The sequence below is a fragment of the Rhincodon typus genome, chromosome 9 (assembly GCF_021869965.1).
Source record: "Rhincodon typus isolate 14 chromosome 9, sRhiTyp1.1, whole genome shotgun sequence".
Taxonomy (NCBI): domain Eukaryota; kingdom Metazoa; phylum Chordata; class Chondrichthyes; order Orectolobiformes; family Rhincodontidae; genus Rhincodon; species Rhincodon typus.
This window is the reverse complement of record NC_063340.1, coordinates 23,138,478-23,161,117: the sequence shown is the minus strand read 5'-3', so window position 1 is coordinate 23,161,117 and position 22,640 is coordinate 23,138,478. Positions and strand designations below refer to the sequence as shown.

The 22,640-nt window shown below is 41.8% G+C and overlaps 1 protein-coding gene across 1 annotated transcript in view; it reads right to left on the bottom strand.

The window, feature by feature from the left end:
• Positions 1 to 22,640, bottom strand: part of prkn (parkin RBR E3 ubiquitin protein ligase) — a 451,923-nt gene that overhangs the window by 361,516 nt on the left and 67,767 nt on the right. Inside the window, exon 5 of the mRNA XM_048600945.1 lies at positions 10,705 to 10,841. Coding sequence (XP_048456902.1) covers positions 10,705 to 10,841 — 137 coding nt within the window. The remainder of the gene's footprint in view (positions 1 to 10,704; positions 10,842 to 22,640) is intronic.

Below are 22,640 nucleotides of genomic sequence, written 5' to 3'. Positions count from 1 at the left end.
TGGGGAAATGTGGTATATATACATAATAAGGTGAGCAGCAGTGAATTGGATGAGATTACTTGATAGATTGCATGGAGAGAAACCTTCCATGAAACTCTCCAAATTGACACTTAGTTGTTTTTTGGTAAGTTTGGAGCATTCCTCCTTATCCAAGTCCTAAATGGCTAGCTTGTTATTATGAGACTGTATCCTCTGGTTTTTAGAACCTCACAAACACCAACCATGGAAAACGTGCTTTCTGCATCTACCCTATCTAGCTCCTTCAGAATTTTTAAAGTTTCAGTGAAATCATCTCTCATTCCTCTGAAATATGGAGAATGCAGGCCCAGTCACCTCATAGGATAGTCCCACCCTCCTTGGAATTAGTTTATTCCCGCTTTGGAAAATATATCCTTCCTTCAAAAAGGGAACCAAAACTGTGGAAGGTGTGAGTGTTATGTCAGCTCCAAACAACCGAAAGAAGACACCTTTACTCCTGTGGATATTAGATACTTTCTAATCAACCCATTCAGAAATGTTTTTACAGACCTCTGGAGCAGGTGGGATGTGAACCCAGGCCTCCTGACTCAGAGGTAGGAACACTACTCAAATCCTTTTGCGATAAAGATAAACATACATTTTCCTACCTTTTGAATTACAAATATTTCTGGGATGTTATTTGTGACTTCTACGATGAAGACATACACAAAATATCTGTCCAATGCATCTATTATTTCATTATTTCCTCACAATTAATGACCCAAAAATTGCATTCTATAGAGGGACAACACTCACTTTCGTCATTCTTTGCCTTCCTAAATTCCTGGAGGACCTCTTATTATCAATTTATATATTTCTGGCTAGTTTTCTCTCCCACTTCAATGTCTCCTTCTTTATGTTTTTTACTCATTCTTTGCTGCTATTTATATTCTGTCCTGCGTTCTGACTTGCCACTAATCTTACATTATATTGTCTTATAGTACAGGCTTTTTCTTTCAATTTGATACTATCTTTAACTTCCTTAGTTAGCCACAAATGATGTATCCTTTCCCTAGAGTCTTTTTTTTCTCACTGGAATGTATCTTTGCTGAAGGTTATGAAGTATCTCCTTAAATGCCTACCACTGTCACTCTACTGACTTACCATTTAACCTAATTTTCCAGTTCACTTTAGCCAACTCTATCTCCATGGTCTTGTAATTGCCTTAATTTAAGTTAAATCGCTAGTCTTTGATGCACTCTTCTTTCTCTCACAAAACAACTGCAAAATTCAATCATGTTATGATACTTATTTCAAGTTCTTTCTTCATTCCCTTCTTGTTTTCCTTTTTTGTCAAACAGATCATATCATTTTCCATTGTTTCCTTAACCCACCCTTACCTCTAACTCTAACACATCATATCTCATCCTTGTCCTGCCCAGTATTCTACCGTAAATATTTGCCCATTGTTTGGTCCAGATTTTTGATTCTTTATTTCACTCAGCCTTTTGTCTTATACCATTTTTCCTTTTGCAATTTAGTCTCTCTTGCTCTCTACCCTATTATTGATCTAATCCAGTGTTACTTTTCCTGCCCCCTGCCCTGCCTACTTTCTGTTGTTTGCTGTATTTGCTCAATATCTGTTCATTGCTATCATTTTTCAGTTTTGAAAAACTAGTTCTGTTTCTATTTCCACAGATTTTGCCTGACCTTCTGAGCATTTCCAACATTTTTCAATTTGATACTATCATCTGCTGTCATTATCACTCAAGGGCACCACAACCTATATTCTTTGGCTTCTATATAGTTAACAAACATTTCTGTGTGATGATACGCAATGCATCTCAAGGCTTTGCTAATGCTTTTGGTTATAAAACAGATAGCGTTGGTGTAGACATTCACAAGTTAACCTATTCTCCTATCAGCAACTTCATCAAATAATATGAACAAAATAGGTACCCATGATGGTTTTTACCTATTTATGCCACTTCTCTAGGAATTACACTGATCACCCACAGAAAAACCTGTTTTAAAATTCTGGCTACTTACCAAGTTAGATTCTGAATTGTTTAGTTGTGGGTTTGAAGTCTACCTCTCTCTAGTCTCCGAAGGTTATGCTGCTGGAGTCTGTGGAACTGTCTACAAGAACTCTTTAATCATAAGTTGATCCATGCACTCATTATCCTCAAACGAAGTTAGAGCTTTTGCTCCTTTCCAGCCCTCTGCTCAATCATATGACTCTGACATCAACATGATAATGTAAACTTTTGATGTTAATCCCATTCCACACATGAACTACATTGCGATTCCCAATATCTGTTTATTTTATTAAAGTTCCCTATAAAAATAGCCTTGCTGTCTTCACATACATTCTGCAGACCAAAACTTAATCTGGAATGAAGAAAAAATAAATTGAAGCAAATGGAGTTTGCAGGAGATGACATACATTCTGTACAGGAAAATGAGAGATCTAGATCAGTGTGGTGTTTGAATAGACAGCAAGGTTACATGGAAAAACTGCACTTGACACCAATGTATTTCTGACACTCTTAAAAAACCCTCCTTGTGTGTGGTGCACCACGTCCTTTATTGATATAAATATTTATGCTGTCCAAGCTCCATATATTTCCTTTTTGCACAAGTTCCAAAAGACGCCTGAGGCAAATGACAACCACCACTAAATCAATTCATCATCCTTTACTATAGCAGTTGTGAAGGTAAATGCAATTAAAATGATTTTTAAAAATATATTGCATGTATAATGCAACACAATTTCTTAGTCATGAATTTTAGATTCCCCCCTAATAAATCTAGATTACTGATGTCGCAAGCTGTTAATGCCCTTATGTATCAATGCATCAAGGATTTGGGACAGTTTGACAAGTTACAACTAATGCAGGCAATAAAAGTAATCCAGAATTAAACGCCTTACATATAACCAAAACAAGCACTTAAAATAATTCACAAATGACTGTACCATATAATAAAGTCTTGGGTTCAAATGATTAAAGATCACCCATATTTGATTTTGTAAAATGTCACACATTCTTGGCACACCTTGATGAACTTTGATCATTTTTATCTATTCAGATTTTATATCTCACAGAGCATAATGACAAATAAACTAGAATACACACTGTTTTCATTATAACAGAGATCTTGAGAGTCAGGTATATGTCATTCATTGCACAGCACAATAATAGCCAAAGCCAATGGATAACAGCCTTCCCAAAATGTTCTAATATAAATGGGAATTGAAAAATGATTTAGGAGAGATAAATCCTACAATTCAAGTACATGATGGACCTATAATAAGTGTCAAGTAGCAACTAGCTTTGACTTTATGATTAACTTTGCAGTCATATTGCAACAAGAATCAAGACCAACCCAAACAAAACGATGGTGAGTAGCCATTACTGGTAAATGAACATTGGAATTCTTTATGGAAGAGAGACAATCTTGCAATCTATATAATAATGACCCGTGGGACATAATTTATATTCCACAAATTGGCTTACAAGATGATCCATAAGTGGTGAAATTCTCACAAGTCACATACAAAATTGTAGGTCTTAATGACACATTTTGTTTCTATTACACATTAACAAATGGAACTGAAAAAGCTGTGAAAAAAATGCAGAATATAGGTACATTAACCAAAACTTTCACTCCTAGGAAGACTGTATTTTCAAAGTTATTGCAGAGCAGAGAATCAGCATCACTTTTCACTGTTTGTCGGAACATAGAACATAGAACATAGAACAGTACAGCACAGTACAGGCCTTTCGGCCCATGATGTTGTGCCGAACTTTTACCCAAAACCTAAGGTCTATCTAACCTCCATCGCTACCTTATACTATCATCCATATGCCTATCTAATAGCCGCTTAAATGCCCCTGATGTGGCCAACTCCACTGCCCTCTCTGGCAATGCATTCCACGCCCCTACCACTCTCCAAGTAAAGAGACTACCTCTGACGTCTCCCCGATATCTACCTCCTTTCACTTTAAAACCATGTCCCCTCGCAAAAGCTACCTCCACCCGAGGAAAAAGTCTCTGGCTGTCTACTCTATCTATACCTCTGATCATTTTGTACACCTCTATCAAGTCACCTCTCATTCTTTGACGTTCTAAAGAGAAAAGCTCTAGCTCTCTCAACCTTTCCTCGTAACACCTTCCCTCCATTCCAGGCAACATCCTGGTAAATCTCCTCTGCACCTTTTCCAATGCTTTCACATCTTTCCTGTAATGAGGTGACCAGAACTGGACACAATACTCCAGATGTGGCCGAACCAGGCTTTTGAATAGCTGGAGCATAACTTCACGGCTCTTGAACTCAATCCCTCTATTAATGAAAGCTAACACACCATACGCCTTCTTAACAACTCTATCCATCTGGGTGGCAGCTTTCAGGGAACTGTGAACATGAACCCCAAGATCCTTCTGCTCCTCCACACTGCCAAGAATCTTTCCAATAACCCTGTATTCTGCTTTCAAGTTTGTCCTTCCAAAATGAATCATCTCACACTTTTCAGGGTTAAACTCCATCTGCCACTTCTCAGCCCAGCTCTGCATTCTGTCCCTTTGTAACCTAGGACAGCCCTCCGCATTGTCCACAACGTGACCCACCTTCGTAACGTCCGCGAACTTGCTAATCAACCCTTCTACTCCTTCATCCAAATCATTTACAAAAATCACAAACAGAAGAGGACCCAGAACAGATCCTTGTGGTACACCACTCATAACTGAGCACCATGTTGAATATTTTCCATCCACTACCACCCTTTGTCTTCGAAGGGTCAGCCAATTCTGAATCCAATCTGCCACATTTCCCCCTATCCCATGCCTCCTTACCTTCTGCATGAGCCTACCATGGGGAACCTTATCAAACGCCTTACTTAAATCCATGTATACCACATCCATTGCTCGGTCACCTCTTCAAAGAATTCAATAAGATTTGTAAGGCATGATCTACCCCTCACAAATCCATGCTATCACGAATCAAACTGTGCCTTCCAAGTGATCATAAATCCTATCTCTCAGAGCCCTTTCCAATACCTTGCCCACCAATGACGTAAGACTAACTGGTCTGTAACTTCTGGGGATATCCCTGTTCCCTTTTTTGAACAAGGGAATGACGTTTGCCTCTTTCCAATCTTCCGGCACTATACCCGTGGACAGTGAGGACGATAAGATCATCGCCAAAGGCCCTGCGATCTCGTCCCTCGCTTCCCATAGAATCCTTGGATAACTCCCATCAGGCCCGGGGGACTTATCTATCTTCAGCTTCCTCAGAATTCCTAGCACATCTTCTTTACTAACATCAACCTCCTCTAGCCTACCTGCCTGTTTCACAACGTCCTCCTCTACAACTAGGTCCCTCTCAGTTGTGAATACTGAAGAAAAGTATTCATTAAGGACCCCTCCTATCTCTTTAGGCTCTGTGCACAAATTCCCTTTACAATCCTTGATCGGCCCTACCCTTTCTCTGGTCATTCTCTTGTTCTGCACATACGTGTAAAAAGCCTTGGAGTTTTCCTTGATCCTATCCGCCAAGGTTTTCTCATGCCCCCTTATAGCTTTCCTAAGCCCTTTCTTCATCTCCTTCCTGGCTAACTTGTATCCCTCTACAGCCTTTTCCGTTCTTCTTTTCCTAAACCTTACATAAGCCTCCTTCTTCCTCTTAACCAGTCATTCGACATCTCTTGAGAACCATGGCTCCCTCACTCAACCACATCTTCTCTGCCTGCTTGGGACAAACATATCGAGCACATGCAGTATGCATTCCTTACACAATCTCCACATTTCTGTGGTGTTCTTCCTTGACAGCATCTGTTCCCAGTTTATGTTACCCAGTTCTTGCCTAACTGAATTGTAATTACCCTTCCCCCAATTATAAACTTTACCCTGCCATATGTACCTATCCTTATCCATGACTATCGTGAAAGAAACAGAGTCATGATCACTACTGCCAAAATGCTCCCCTACCGACGGGTCTAACACTTGGCCCAGTTCGTTGCCAAGCACCAAATCCAAAGTGGCCTCTCCTCGTGTTGGTCTATCTACATACTGCGTCAGGAATCCTTCCTGAATGCGCTGGACAAAATCTGCTCCATCTAAACTATTACAACTAAAATGTTTCCAATCAATATTTGGAAAGTTGAAGTCACCCATGACTACAACCCTGTGACTTCTGCACCTTTCCAGTATCTGCCTCCCAATCCGCTCCTCTACTTCTCTGCAACTATTAGGGGGTCTGTAAAAAACCCCCAACAAAGTGACTGCTCCTTTCTTGTTCCTGACCTCAACCCAAACTGACTCTGTAGACATATCATTCTCAAACTGCCTTTCAGTAGCTGCTATACTCGCCCTGACTAGCAATGCCACTTCTCCACCTCTTTTTCCACCCTCCCTATTTCTTTTAGAGCATCTAAATCCCGGAACTTCCAATATCCGTTCCTCTCCCTGAGTTACCCAAGTTTTTGTAATGGCCACAACATCGTAGTTCCAAGTACCGACCCATGCTCTAAGTTCATCTGCTTTATTTCTGATATTTCTTGCATTGAAGTATACACACCTCAAACCAACTCGGTGTCCGCAATTACGCTCCATCGACTACATTTCTTTATAAACCACCTCACTCCCTGTTGTGTCTGTTGGAAGGCCGAATACCTCATCCTCTGAATTATAAATCCCGTTCCCCACCCCCTGCCAAACTAATTTAAACCATCCCGTACAGCACTAGCAAACCTCCCTCCCAGGATATTTGTGCCCTTCCGGTTCAGGTGCAACCCGTCCTTACTGTACAGGTTCCACCTTCCCCAGAATGTGCTCCAATTATCCACATAATGGAAGCCCTCCCTCCTACACCAGCCCTGTAGCCACGTGTTTAGCTGCACTCTGTCCCTATTTCTTACTTCGTTATCATGTGGCACTGGTAGTAATCCAGAGATAACTACCTTGTTTGTCCTGGACTTCAGCTTCCAACCTAACTCCCTGTACTCGTTTTTCACTTTCTCAGTCCTTTTTCTACCTATGTCATTGGTACTGATGTGTACCATGACTGCTGGTTGCTCACCCTCCTCCTTAAGGATCTTGAAGGCATGATCTGAGACATCATGGACCCTGGCACCCGGGAGGCAACATACCATCCTTTCATCTCGTTCGCGTCCACAGAACCGCCTGTCTATGCCTCTTACTATTGAATCCCCCACTACAATTGCTCTCCTATTCTTCCCCCTTCCCTTCTTTGCCACAGGGTCAGGCTCAGTGCCAGAGACCTGTCAGCTATGGCCTTCCCCTGGTAGGTCGTCCCCCGCAACAGTATCCAAAATGGTATACTTATTATTGAGGGGAACGGCCACAGGGGATCCCTGCACTGTCTGCCTATTCCCTTTCCCCCTCCTGACAGTCACCCAGCTACCTTTTTCCTGTACCTTGGGTGTGACCACCTCCTTATAACTCCTCTGTATCACCCCCTCAGCCTCCCGAATGATCCTGAGTTCATCCAGCTCCAGCTCCAGTTCCCTAACACGGTTTTTGAGGAGCTGGAGTTGGGTGCACTTCTCGCAGGTGAAGTCAGAGGAGACACCAGCAGTGACCCTTACCTCCCACATCCTGCAAGAGGAGCATGCTACTGCCCTAGCTTCCATTCCCTCTACTCGAGATTTCCAGAAGGAGAATAAAAAAAAAGCCTTACTTTACCGAACCTCCACACAGTCTTTTTTGGTTAGAGGAGGAGGACGGGTGTGAGACACTACACGTGTAGTGTTTCGGGTTTAGCCAATGCTCGAATTTATCTGTTTCTTCCTGGCTCGCGTTCCCTCCACACACCCACCACTGAAAACAAGAGGGCCGCTTGCTGCACGAGGTAAGTTTTTTATACAGGGAGAAACAAAAACCGCCTTACCCTCCCGGCGGCACTCTGGCTCGCGCTGCTGTCACTGAAAACAAGAGGGTCGCTTGCTGCATGAGGTAAGTTTTTATACAGAGAGAAAGGTACAGGTGACAAGAATAAATAAATCAATCAATCAATATTGTCGTCCTTTGCCTTCAACCCTATGAACATGGTGTCTGGCCAGGAGTATGGAATTTGTGATTTTACCCTTTATGTTTTCGTTCCAGTTACAACTGGGTTGCTTGCCGTGTTTTATATCACATTACATTTACAAACAGGAACAAGTCATTCAGCCCAACAGGTTGATGCAAATGTTTCTACTCCATGTAAACCTCATCCCACCTTATTCATCTCACCCTATCAATATACATTTATTCCTTTCTCCTTCATATACGTACGTAGCTCCTAACTTGCCTCAAAAACACCATGTGGCAGTAAGTTTCACATTCTAATTGATTTCTATATGAAGACATTTCTTCTGAATTCAATATTGAATTTATCAGTGACTATCTTACATTTATAGTCTCTCGTTTTGGACTTGCCGATAAGTGGAAACATGGGGCTGAAACAGGCATGATGGAGCAGCTGGGGTGGAGTTGGAAGAAGGTAGGAGAATTGGTTGGGAGTACATGAATTGGATTCTTGACATTAAGTAGGCTGTCCCCAGTTATGTTGGAGGTGGGAAAGACACAATTCAGGAATTCCAATTGCTGGCAGCAGGAATTAGGTTCATTAATGAGCCAATTAAAGCCAATAATCACTGAACCCACCTAAATTTAGTGGAGTTTCAGGAATTCACATTGCTCTCCTGTGGATTCTTCTTTTGTATTTGCTCAGGGCCTTGCACAGAGGTCCTCTTTGACAGGCACTCTGTTCTGCTATCATCCTTCTATAACTTCTGCAGAGCCTCTAAATTCTTCTTGCAATTGGAGACCAGAACTGAGAGTGTTTGTACTGTGAACATTTTCTTCACTGTACTTGAAATTTAGTTCGAGTAATTAAACTGTGATGTGGGGCTGAAATTTTGTTTGAATATGCAGGTACATTTGTGTCTACATATAGCCACACAGCTCTTTTTGCAGGAAATCTAATTTTCTTTTACATTCTCAGGTGCAGGGGATTTTTTTTCTGACCTCCTTATGAGTCAGGAATGTGTAATGTGTAAAATACATACCCAGTACTTCTCAGGTCAGGTTACTATGGAATCAAGATGGGATTTCCTTCCCCACATCATTTTTCTCTGGCAGTGTTGGACTTTGGAAGCCCATTAAAAGCTTGCCAGGTTCGAGAACATGTGAAGAAAATGGAAAGCCAACTGAGGAGTCTGGAATCTTATGAAAGATAAGTGTAAAGTATTTTAACAGCTTCAAATATCATGATTAGGAGAGGTATTGCAAAGTAGGTATGTTTTTAACGCAGCCACTTATACAGATTTGTCCTTACTGATATCGAACAGCCTTGTACATTTGTTCACGTGCATTACAGTGCTTTCCCACTGAAGAAAACACAGTCCTGTCAACTGTGCAATCATCTTTTCTACCTTGATTTAAATGGGTCTGGTTGATTAAGTAAACCATTTTTGAAACTTTGAGAAGTTGTCTGAACTTGAAAAACATTTAACCACATGTACATTGATTGATGGGGCACTCTTCTTTGAAATTGAAATGAGGATCTGCTGTGTTTTTCTTCCCAGAGATCCAATGGATAGCTGTGGCTGTTATCAATGATTGACTAAGTTTCAAGTGTTTCCATACTCTTCATGCACTTCAATGCAGCTCGAGATTGATCTGTGAATCAGACCCGGGCGTAAAAAGACAAAAATGGTGTGTGAAGTGGCACGTTGGTCACGTGTAGTTTCTAAGCAGCAAAAGTGTGCAGGGGATATTCCAGAAACCAGAAGAAGATTCAATCCATCATCTCTATTAAATATGAACTGAAGTAAAAGTGCCTCCAGAATAGCTCTCCTTGAGCGCTTATTTTTTTAACCAGGATGTAATAAGAATTTAATGCTGAAGCAAAAAAATTAGAAATCAATCAGGCATATAAATAAATCAAACTCTGATAGTTTGACTTTGATTAACTATTCTAACCATTTTCTCTCACCTTTATAACAATTAAGTGAAATTAAATAGAAATGTTCAAAATTAACACTACAGCAAGAACATGCAAAGAATGTAAAACACAGAAACATGTCATTTTGCTGCAATACTCAGTGACAGCATTTATATTCCACAAAAGCCTCCTTCAGCTCTACTTACTTAATTTCACCCTATCAACATAACTTTCCACTCCTTTCTCCCTAGCTTTTTGTCTAGCTTTCTTCAAATGCATCTACATTATTCATCTCAATCATTTACGAACAAGTTTGCCTTCTCACCCTTTCTCAGAGGAGCATAGTCCTAGCTATGAGAATTGTTCAATTCTGTTAGTGAGCAGGTTTTAGACTGGTTCACATCTGAATTATCTACCATTTATTTAGGATGGATGCTGGCAAGCAGCAGTGCTTAAGAACTGAATTTTACAAGCAAGGAAGTTGTGGGTTGGCTGCAATGTAGAAAGAAAGGCATGAACATAAACATCAATATTTCTCAAGACATAACAACTTTAACCTTGCTTGACTGATGAATAACTCCATCGTATTAAGTTTAGAATATAAATTCTCTTCTCTGTCATGTTGATGTTAGCAGTCAAATGATTAAACTGCACTTCTTGATTTAATTGTAGAGTATTTAAGGTTTTAAAATAGAGTTGGCGGAAAAAACTGCTCTCATTTTTTTTCTCATTTTATACAATGTAATGCTCTCATATGACAAAACATCAGAAAGTAATAGTATGCATTTAACACTTACCCACACAGGGGAGGGAATATCCAAGTTTCGGGTCATGAATAAATTGCCGGTCATTCAGCCGTGTCACACAATATAGGTGGAAACAATCCAAGCATATGACATGTCGATCCATACACGGAAATATCAACACTGGATCACTAAGCAGGGAAAGAAAAGTCAGATAATTCTTGTACAAGTTAATTCTTCTGAAAGAGTTAAAGTTGCATTAGCTCCACCCAACCATATTTTGGGACTTATTGCTGCTGACAACTTTTCTATAGTAGGATAGATGCACAAAACAGAAAGGGAAAGGGCAAGTGTAGGATCATGCATACATACCGGTGCGAAACACCAACTGCCCGATAATTGTAAACATAAACAAAAATCCCTCCAAGTGAACCTGTTAGCTGTGTCCTAACGGACACCAGACTGTTCCAGCTCCTTGAAATGTCTGTTAGAGATACTGTTCCTAAACTCATCAGCTCATTATTAAGGCTCCTAATGAAGCTAGGGGGTCGTTAATTGGAAATGAGCATATTCCCTGATATCCCCAACCATAACACCAATGCCACATTTTGAAAATCAAAAACTGTCCTGAAGATGTTACAATCCAGGGATGGCTCCAGGATTGCAATTTTCAAATCGTGAAACACCAATTCCTGATCCATAGCACTGGAAAATTCAGTATGTGCTGACAGTGAGGTTTGTAGGATAGCAATCAGGGATGGTAACTTCAGGAACTTTTCCCTCCCTCATCCAGTGTGCAGAGGAGTTATACTTTCCACGATTAACTTTCTCTGACCTAGTGTCCTTTTGTTCTTAAAAATTCATATTGTACCGTCTGCCATAATTACCCAGCCAGCAACCATGGAATGACTCAGAATGTTTAGAAAAATATAATGTTGAAGTTGTACAGGACATTGGTGAGGCCTCTTCTGTGTCCATTTCTGGTCGCCCAGTTATAGGAAGGATATTATCAAACTGGAGAAGGTTCAGAAGAGATTTACCAGGATGTTGCCAGGTGTAGAAGGTTTGAGTTATAAAGAAAGGCTGGATAGGCTGGGACTTTTTTCACTGGAGCGGAGGAGGTTGAAAGGTGATCTGATAGAAGTTTATAAAATAATGAGAGGTATAGATAGAATTGATGGTAGCTGTCTTTTCCCTAAGATGGAGCCTTTCAAGACTAGGGGGCACATTTTTAAGGTGAGAGGAGATTTAATAAAAACATAACAGGCAATTTTTTTACAGATTGGGTGGTTCGCATATGGAATGAACTTCCTGATGAAGTGGATGTCGGTAGAATTACATCATTTAAAAGACATTTGGATGGATATATGAATAGGAAAGGTTTGGAGGGATATGGGCCAATAACAGGCAGGTGGGACTAGTTTAGTTTTGGGAATATGTTCAGCATGGTCTGGTTGGACAGAAGGAGTCATACAGCATAGAAACAGTTCATTTTTCTAACCCTTTGCCCAAAAATTCATAAGACGTTCTAAACATCTTCCACCTGAGCAGGTAAAAGAGGCAAAGTAACATAATACTTATATATACACTACATTGTTTCAAAAGAGAATCTTAATATACATTTTGCATAAACTACCTTATTCTTAATGTCCCAGTTATTCATCTACTCACACATTTGTCAGATCCTGTTAGTAATTGGAAAATATGAAGGAGAAGGATGAATTTGCATATATGCAGTACATAATTATGACCTCAAGGTATCCTAGAGCATTTTACAGCCATTATAGTACATATAAAGTATTTTCACTGTTATCATGTCAGAAATGCAGAACACTGTCAAAAAATTAGGTCCAATTTTGCAACGAGGCCTAGAGCTAAACTACTCAACAATGTTACACTGCTGGCTGCTGTCATGATTGATGACATCAACATGTCACTTATGCTTCTGTTTCCATCAAACTTGGCTATTCCAGTGGTATCTTGGCCAACTATTCTTTGAAATGAAAGTAATGTCCCTCAAATGGGCACAGAGTGCCTATCAATGAAAGACAGCAGCTACACCCCAACTCCACCTTCCCCACCCCACATATTTTTATTCATTCACAGGATGCAGGTGTCACTGTCCAGGCCAGTATTTACTGCCCACTGTAATTGCCCAGACGATAGTCAAGAGTCAACTACATTGCTGTGGGTCTGGAGTCGGTGCAGCATGACCGCAGACAACCAATCAGGATTCAGGAGACTCATCACCACCATCAGATGATTCCTTTCCTAAACTTAAATGGGAAGACTTCCTAACACTGGAAATCCAACGCAGGTACTCTTACATCTGTTGACTGCTCCATCACCAGGTGCTGCACAAAATCCAGCCTGGAATTTTTTCCAGCAGTGTAAGGAAGAAACTACTTATGGCTTCATGAACAAGCTGCTTCTAATGAGAGGTAAAGAACTGGTGTAGCCATCCATACAATTCCCAACACACAAATGTAGAGGAGGCAAGACTAGCGATGGGTAGGGTTTCAGCTTACGTGGGCATCAGAGTTGACAAACATGGAGCCCAAAGTACCTGGCGACCCAATTAATTATTCAGAACCTGGATAGTATGATTTGATTTTGAAGGTGATTCCAATATGATCATTTTCCTTACAGTAAATTGCACCACTGTTACCTCAATACCAATCTTTCATCTCTGACAGAGCCCTCACACGTACAACATCAACCGAGGGGAGGTTGCTCTGACAATTCTTCAGAAGACCTAACTTCTTCTGAAGATGCATTGTCACATCACAGTTAGAAAGAGGGACTCTTAAAAGTAGTACATAAAGAATTCAGGGCTCTGAATTCCTCCTAAGGGTGAAGGGCAAGGGCAGAAAGTTCACGGAATCCTGGATGTCAAGAGGTATCGAGAGTCGATAAAGAAAAATAAAGAAGTATATGTCGGGTACAACGTATTAAAAACAGGGGAGGCTGTTCAAAGTGTAATGAGTGTAGGGGGTTGCTTAAAAAAGAAACTTTGAGAGCAAAGAGGGGGTATGAAATATCTTTGGCACATATGATTAAGAAAAACCTCAAGGCAGTTTATAAGTATATTAAGAATAAGATGATTACCAGGGAAACAGTGAGGCCTAATAGGGACCAAAGTGGCAATCTGAGTGTGGGGCAGGAGGGCATGGATGAGGTCTTAAATTATTATTTCTCATCTGTATTCACAGACAAGAAGACATTGTAGCTGGGGCTTTCAGTTGGGATGGTGAGATTCTAGAACACTTTAAAATGAATAAGGAGGAGGCATTAAATGTTTTAACAGGGATAAAGGTGCATAAATCACCAGGGCCTGATGAGATGTATCCTAGGCTACTATGGGAGGAAAGAAAGGAGATTGCTGGGGTCTTGGTAAAGACATTTAATACTTTGATGGGTGCAGGTGAAGTACTAGATGACTGGAGGTTAGCCAAAGTGGTTCCTTTGTTCAAGAAGGTCAGCAAGGAAAGGCCAGTTAATTGCAGACCAGTTGGTAGTTTAGTAGATCACTTTAGTATTTTGGAAATTATTGCAAAAAATTTTGAGGGATAGGATTAGCAATACTTGAAAGGCAGGGATTGATCAGGGATAGTCAGCATGGATTTGTTAGAGGGAGATACTGTCTGACTATAATTGAGTTTTTTGAAATGTCAGTCAATGTATTGATTAAGGTAATGTAGTTGATGTGGTTTACATGGACTTTAGTAAGGCGTTTTACAATGACCCACATGGGAAGGGTGGTCCAAAAGCTAAGAGCCAATGGGATCCAAGGCAAGTTGACAAACTGGATCCTAAATTAGCTTGCAAATAGAAGGGTTGTTTTTGTGTTTGGAAACCTATGACCAACAGTGTACTACAGGGATCAGTGCCAGGACCCTTGCTGTTTGTTATGTATATTAACAATTTGGATATGAATGTAGAAAGTATAATTAACAAATTTGTAAATGACACAAAAATTTGTGATTTTGCTGATAGTGAGGAAGTTGGTCTCAGACTACAGTCTGATATTGATCAGCTGCTAAATTGGGCACAGCAATGGCAGGTGGAATTTAATCCTGATAAGTGTGAGGTGATGCATTTTGTAAGGTCTGATAATGGAAGGATATGCCCAACGAATGGTATGTTCGTAGTGAGTACTTAGGAACAAAGGGACCTTGGTGTACAAGTCCATAGATCCCTGAAGGTGTCAGCAAAGGTAGACAGTGTGATGAAAAGGCATTCAGAATGCTTGCCTTATTAGCAGGGTGTAGAGTATAGGAGCAATGAAATCTTGTTACAACTTTATAAAGTATTGCTTAGGCCATAGATGGAATATTGCAGTTCTAGTCGCCACACTATTGGAAGGATACAATTGCACTAGAAAGTGTGCAGAGGAGATTTACCTGGAATACAGCTACCTAGAATACACCTCCTCCCACCCACCTTCCTGCAAAAATGCTATCCCCTATTCCCAATTCCTTCGCCTCCACCGCATCTGCTCCCAGGATGAGGCATCCCACTCCCGTACATCTCAGATGTCCTCGTCTTTCAAGGACCGCAACGTCCCCCCCTCAGTGGTCGAGAACGCCCTCGACCGTGTCTCCCGCATTTCCCGCAACTCATCCCTCACACCCCCTCCCCGCAATAACAACCAAAACAGAGTCCCCCTCGTCCTCACATGCCATCCCACCAACCTCCGGATCCAATGCATCATCCTCTGACACTTCCGCCATCTGCAATCCGATCCCACCACCAAAGACATTTTTCCCTCCCCACCCTTATCTGCTTTCCGGAGGGACCACTCTCTCCGTGACTCCCTTGTCGGCTCCACACTCCCCTCCAGCCCCACCTCACCTGGCACTTTTCCCTGCAACCGCAGGAAGTGCTACACCTGCCCCTACATCTCCTCCCTCACCCCTATCCCAGGCCCCAAGAAGACTTTCCACATCAAGCAGATGTTCACTTGCACATCTGCTAATGTGGTATACTGCATCCGCTGTTCCTGTTGTGGCCTCCTCTACATCGGGGAAACCAAGTGGAGGCTTGGGGACCGCTTTGCAGAACACCTATGCTCGGTTCGACTAAACAACTGCACCTCCCAGTCGCGAACCATTTCAACTCCCCCTCCCATTCCGCAGACGACATGTCCATCCTGGGCCTCCTGCAGTGCCACAACAATGCTACCCGAAGGTTGCAGGAACAGCAACTCATATTCCGCTTGGGAACCCTGCAGCCCAATGGTATCAATGTGGACTTCACAAGCTTCAAAATCTCCCCTCCCCCTACCGCATCCCAAAACCAGTCCAGCTCGTCCCTGCCTCCCTAACCTGTCCTTCCTCCCACCTATCCCCTCCTCCCACCTCAAGCCCCACCCCCATCTCCTACCTACTAACCTCATCCCGCCCCCTTGACCTGTCCGTCCTCCCTGGACTGACCTATCTCCTCCCTACCTCCCCACCTACACTCACCTTTACTGGCTCCATCTCTGCCTCTTTGACTTGTCTGTCTCCTTTCCACCTACCTTCTCCTCTATCCATCTTCTATCCGCCTCCCCCTCTCTCCCTATTTATTTCAGAACCCCCTTCCCCTTCCCATTTCTGAAGAAGGGTCTAGGCCCAAAACGTCAGCCTTCCTGCTCCTCTAATGCTGCTTGGCCTGCTGTGTTCATCCAGCTCCACACCTTGTTATCTCAGATTTACCAGGATGTTGCCTAGGATGAAAAGTCTCAGTTATAAGGGGAGAGATTGGGTGAGCTGGGTTGGTTTTCCTGGGGGCAGAGGAGGCTGTGGGGTATCTGACCGAGGTATACAGAATTATTGGAGGCATAGACACAGTAGATCATGTGAATCTTTTCCCCTTGGCAGGCATATCTAAGGTCAGAGGGCACAAGTTTCAGGTGAGGAGTAAGTGGTTTAGAGGAGATCTGAAAAGAAAACAATTTCACCCAGAGGGCAGTAGAAATATGGAACTCAAATTGCCAGGGCATAGTAGGCTATGGCCAAAGTGCAGGTGAATGGGATTAATGTAGTTTGGTATTTGTTGGTCGCCATACACATGGTGGGCCAAAGGACCTGTTTCTATGCTATATGACTCTATGTCTATCACAAATTAGTTCAGACACTTGCACTTCATTAGGACCATATAGACAGATCATTGGGCCAATACAGCGGTGCACACTTCATAAGTGAGCAAGAGTAAATGGTGGGAAGTCCACATTGAAGAATACAGTCTTCTTCAAGCTCTATCCAGCTGGACATACATGTTATAACTCAAGGGACATTGATAAGAAGAAGCATTGAGTAGCAGTAGAGAATGTGCAACATAGAGACAGGCCACAATGCAAAGAGTGGTGACTGTGGTTGACAAGCATTATTAATGTGGAGAGAACTGACCCGAAGCTGCTTGTGGTGCATTGCAAATATTTGGCTTAAGTAATTCTTCCCATAAGCAGAACCACAAGTTAAACATAAGTTAAGACAAAAAAACTACGAAATGTGGACAGAGCTAGATTTTCTGCTTGCAGAATATAAATGCTTTCCTTCATCTGCAATTATGATGTTCTGCAAGACTAAACGGACGTATTAAAAGAAACTTACAAATAACGAAGAAGCAAATTTTGTCCAGCAACCCAATATTGTCAAAATGATGGGGCATTGAATGCTGGAATTCTTTTCCTTGAAACATATTTATCTAAACTTAAAAGTAGGAAAGAAATGATTAAAATAAGGAAAAAAACAATGTGGTGAATGTGTTCTTTTTATGTCACTTATTATATGCTACATTCATAAAATCACAGAATCATAAAAAATTACAACAGTGAAGGAGGGCATTTGACCCAATGTGATGATGCTAGCCAACAAAGAGCTATTCAGCCTGATCCGACCTTCCAGTCCTCGGTTTAAGGCTTTGAATGTCATGGCACTTCAAGTGCATATCCATATCCAAGTTTTTAAAAAAAATTATGAGGGCTTGTGCTTCTACTAACTTCTTTGGCAAAGAGCTCCAGGATCCCACAACCCCCTCAGTTCAAAACTGCTCCCTTGAATTGCATCTAAACCATCTACCTGACTTAGCCTAAATCTGTGCTAAAACAGTGTGGAGCTGGAGGAACACAGCAGGCCAGGCAGCATCAGACGAGCAGGAAAGCTGACGTTTTGGGTCTGGACCCTTCTTCAGAAATGGGGGAGGGGAAGGGGGCTGTGAAATAAATAGAGAGAGGGGGGTCCGTGATAACAGGTAGATAGTGGAATGGACAGGTGGGAGAGAAGACGGACAGGTCAAGGAGGCGGGGATGAAGCTAGTAAAAGTGAGTGTAGGTAGGAAGTGGGAGTGGTGATTGGTCAGTGAGGTGGAAGGAGCAGATAGGTGGGAGAGAAGACGGACAGACCAACGAGGCAGGGATGAAGGGGGGCGCTGGTCTTCAGATGAGGTTGAGGGTGGGGACAATTTGAAGTCTGTGCTGACTGGTTATGAACTCCTCAACCCAAGATTCATTCTAGCCAGATTCCTCATAATTTTATACAATTCAGTTAGATCTCCACTCAGCCGCCTCTGTTCCAAAGTAAACAACCGTTGTCTATCCTATAACTAAATTCTCCAATCCAGGCAATACCCTTGTAAATCTCCTTTGTACCCTCTCAAACACAATTACAGTGCAGGATCTTGCAATGAGACAGTGAAGGAATGGGAGTATAATTCCAAGTCAGGATGGTGTGTAGCTTGGAGGAGAGTTTGCAGGTGATGGTGTTCCCATGTGCCTCCTGATCTTATCTTTCTAGGTAGAAGTCTGTGAATTAGGAGATTTGATGAGTTACTTCAATGCACCATGTAGATGGTGTATACCACCGCAAACATGTGTTAATATAGGCAGGAGTAAAGGTGTAAAGTGATGGGTGAGGTGTCCATTTGTCAGGCTGATGTATCCTAAATTGAGTCAAATGTCCTCTGTGTTGTCAGAGCTTTGTCATTCATACTTGTGCTCTGTGGATGTTGAACAGGCTTCTTGATGTTTCAATTAGGTGAGTTACTCACCACAGAATTTCCACCCTCTTAATTGCTCTTGAACTTGTCAATGATAAAGCTCAAGGTGTTTGACTAAGGTTGTTCACCTGGCTTGATGATAATGGAAGAGTAAGTGATATACATGGCCATGATATTACAGATGGTAGCTGTGGTAGCTAATAGCTCACAATTCCTCATGACTGCCCAGTTTCAAGCTGCTGGACCTATTCCAGGCAACATTGTGAAACTGCCACACAATGTTATGGAAGATGTCCTCAATGTGAAGACAGGACATCTCCAGAACAGCTGAATGATGGTCTAACCCCTTCCAGACAGGTGGATCTGTTTGGGTGAAACCAAATACACAAAACAGTCCTCCCCATCTATCCTATCTTCCAGCTCTTGTGGCACAGTGGTAGTGCCCCCGCTTCTGAGCCAGAAGACCTGGGTTCAAGTCCTCCTTTAGTGTTATGTCATAACATATCTGAATAAGTTGATTAAGAAATATCTATGCCCCTAATAATAATGTATAACTCATTCAGGACACCCCTCAGCCTTCTCTGCTCCAAGAAAAATAACATCAGCCTATCTAGTCTCTTTCTATTGCAAAAAAAAAACTCCAGCCCAGACAACATCTTCATGAGTCTCTTCTGCATCCCCTCCAGTGTAATCACATCCTTTCTATTATGTGGTGACTAGGACTGCACACAGTACTCCAGCTTTGACCTAACCAACATCTTATATAATTCCATTATAACTTCCCAGCTCTTGAGTTCAACACCTCAATGAATAAGGACAAGTGTTCCATCTCCCACTTAACCACTCTATCCACCTATCTTGTTGCCTTCAAAGATCTATTGGCATATACACCGCTGCCCCTCTGATGTTCAGTACTTCCCAGGGCCCTACCATTTAAGTGTACTCTTACCTTGTTACTCCGACTTAAATTCATCACCTCACATTTATCAGAATAAAATTCCATTTGCCATTGTTCTGCTCATCTGACCAGCCCCTCTAGATTATCCTGTAGTCCAAAGGTTTCTTCTTCACTATTTACTACACCACCAATTTTTCTGTCATCTGTGAATTTACTGATCAAACCTCCAACATTTGCATTGATATCATTAATGTACACTACAAACAGCAAGGCGCCCAACACCAAACCCTGTAGAATGCCATTAGATACATTAACAACCTTTGAACAACTCCCAGTGCCTCTTGCCATTAAACCAATTTTGGATTCATTTGGCAAATTGCCCCGAATCCCCTGGGTCTTAGCTTTTTGACCAATCTTCCACATGACACTTTGTCAAAAGCTTTATTGACGTCCTGCAGACTGCATCAACTGCACTACCTTCATCTACACATCCAGTTGCATGCATGAAAACTTTATTCAAACCTGTCAGACATGATCTCCCCTGACAATACCATGCCGACTGTCCTTGATTAAACCTTGTCTCTCCAACTGAAGATTGACTCAGTGTCTTAGAGTTCCCCGATTTATCCCTACTGCCCTTCTTGAATAATGGTACAACATTAACTGTCTTCCAGTCCTGTGGCAACCGTCCTGTGGCCATTGAGGATTTGAAAATTAATGACAGGGCTGTTGCAATCTCCTTCCCTTCCTCACATAGCAACCTGGGACACAGCTCATAAATGTATGGGGATTTATCCAATTTTAAGCTTGCTAAAACTGCTACTATCTCCCTTTCAATGCTAATTTGCTCAAGTTTATCACAGTCCCCCACTCTGATTTCTATATCTATACTGTCCTTTCTATATTGAATAAAGATGCAAAGTACTCATTCAAGCCTTATTGATGTACCCTTGACCCCCACATAAGATTACCATTGTGATTTCTAATGGACCCTGCCCTTTTCCTTGGTTATCCTCTTGCCTCTAATACACTTATAAAGTGCCTTTAAATTTTCCTTCATTTCACCTGCCCTTTTTTTAAATCATGCTCTCTCTTTGCCTTCTTTTTCAAGTAACCCTCTGTGCTCTCTGTACTCCTCTAAGACCTCTGCTGTTTTTGGCCTTGGGTATCTGCCATAAACTTCCCTTTTTCTTCCCCTTATCAAATCCTGTACATTCCTTGACATCCGGGGTTCTCTAGGCTTGTTGGTGCCAATCTTCACCTTTGTGGGAACAGGTTGGCTCTGCACTTTCGCTATTTTCTTTTTGAATTAATATCTCAGAAGATGTGGGGTTGGTGAAAATTACAGAGATACGAAGGATGAGGCTATGGCAGGATTTGAACACAAGGTTAAGAATTTTAGAATCAAAATATTGCTTGACCAGGAGCCAATGGAAGTCAGCAAACACTGGGTGATAGGGATCACTGCAGAGGAAGTAGAATTTTTGATTACCTCACAGGTGCAGAAGGTAGAATGAGGGGGACCAGCTAGGAACATATTAAATTAGTTGAGTCTAACAGTAATAAAGGCATGGATCAGGATTTAATTAGAAGGGAAGTTAAGATGGGTGAGATTGGGCATTATTATGAAGTTGGATATAGTGATCTTAGAAATGGTACAACTTGACTTAAGACACTTATGTCAAGATCAATCACTGAGTACATATCACAGTGTCAGAATAATTATAAAAGTTCTTTTCGGAAATGATCCAAGAATCATCTGAATGAAATGATAAAATCTTTTAGATGAGGCATGAATATACCTGCTGTTCAGCCTGTGATAGCAACTATCCATATTTTGGAATTATCTGGTACAGTAGGTTATTCTATGAAACTATCAAATGTAGCATAAAAGTCTACAATGGCATCTATTACATTTTTTTAGTAAGTAAAATATAAGCACTAAAATAGAAGAGATCTAAATAAATAAAGGCCACTAGTTATATTAATCATAGTATGTTGAATTTTTAGCCCATTTTTGAAAGTGAGTGCTAATGATAATGAGAGTTATTAATAGAGATTAAAAGCTTGAAAATCTTCAAGCCATTTGATGAATTTGGTATGTAATACAAATCTGTTAGGCCTGTTGGGTCAGCAATTCTGACTAAACCGAGAAATGCCATGCTTCTAATCAGAATCCCAATAGCTTACAACTTGTAATGAGTTCTGGGCACTTAGAACTTCAGTGCATCTCAAACCGTATTTGGGAGGGATCAAAAGGAATTTTCTAGACTGGAAATTTTCTGCAGACCAAGCCTCACAAGCTGCAATACAGGATTACTTTAACGATGGGAGCATTTTCCTCAGTGGCTGTAGCCTTGGATGCCTCAGAAACTTGCCACTGTAGAGATCAGTGTGGTGATTTAAGTGGAGTGCATCTGGGGGATAGGGAGTGGTTTCTGGCCTGATACACCGAAAGAAGGTCAGCTTAAAATCATCTTACCTCTCCTTACAAAAATGAGCTTTACAAAGAAATCGGAACTACGTGCAGTATATTCACCCATTGTCAGTTCTATCCATTCACAGTAGACACTAATCATAGATAGTAGGAACTGCAGATGCTGGAGAATCCGAGACAACAAGGTGCAGAGCTGGATGAACACAGCAGGCCAAGCAGCATCATAGGAGCAGGAAAGCTGACGTTTCGGGCCTAGACCCTTCATCAGAAAAGGGGGAGGGGAAGGGGGTTTTGAAATAAATAGGGAGAGAGTGGGAGGCGGATAGAAGAGGGATAGAGGAGAGGATAGGTGGAGAGGAAACAAACAGGTCGAAGAGGCGGGGATGGAGCCAGTAAAGGTGAGTGTAGGTAGGGAGTTAGGAAGGGGATAGGTCAGTCCAGGGAGGACGGACAGGTCAAGGGAGCGGGATGAGGTTGGTCGGTAGGAGATGGAGGTGCGGCTTGAGGTGGGAGGAGGGGATAGGTGGGAGGAAGAACAGGTTAGGGAGGCAGGGACGAGTTGGACTGGTTTTGGGATGCGGTGGGGGGAGGGGAGATTTTGAAACTTGTGAAATCCACATTGATACCACATTGGGCTGCAGGGTTCCCAAGCGGAATATGAGTTGCTGTTCCTGC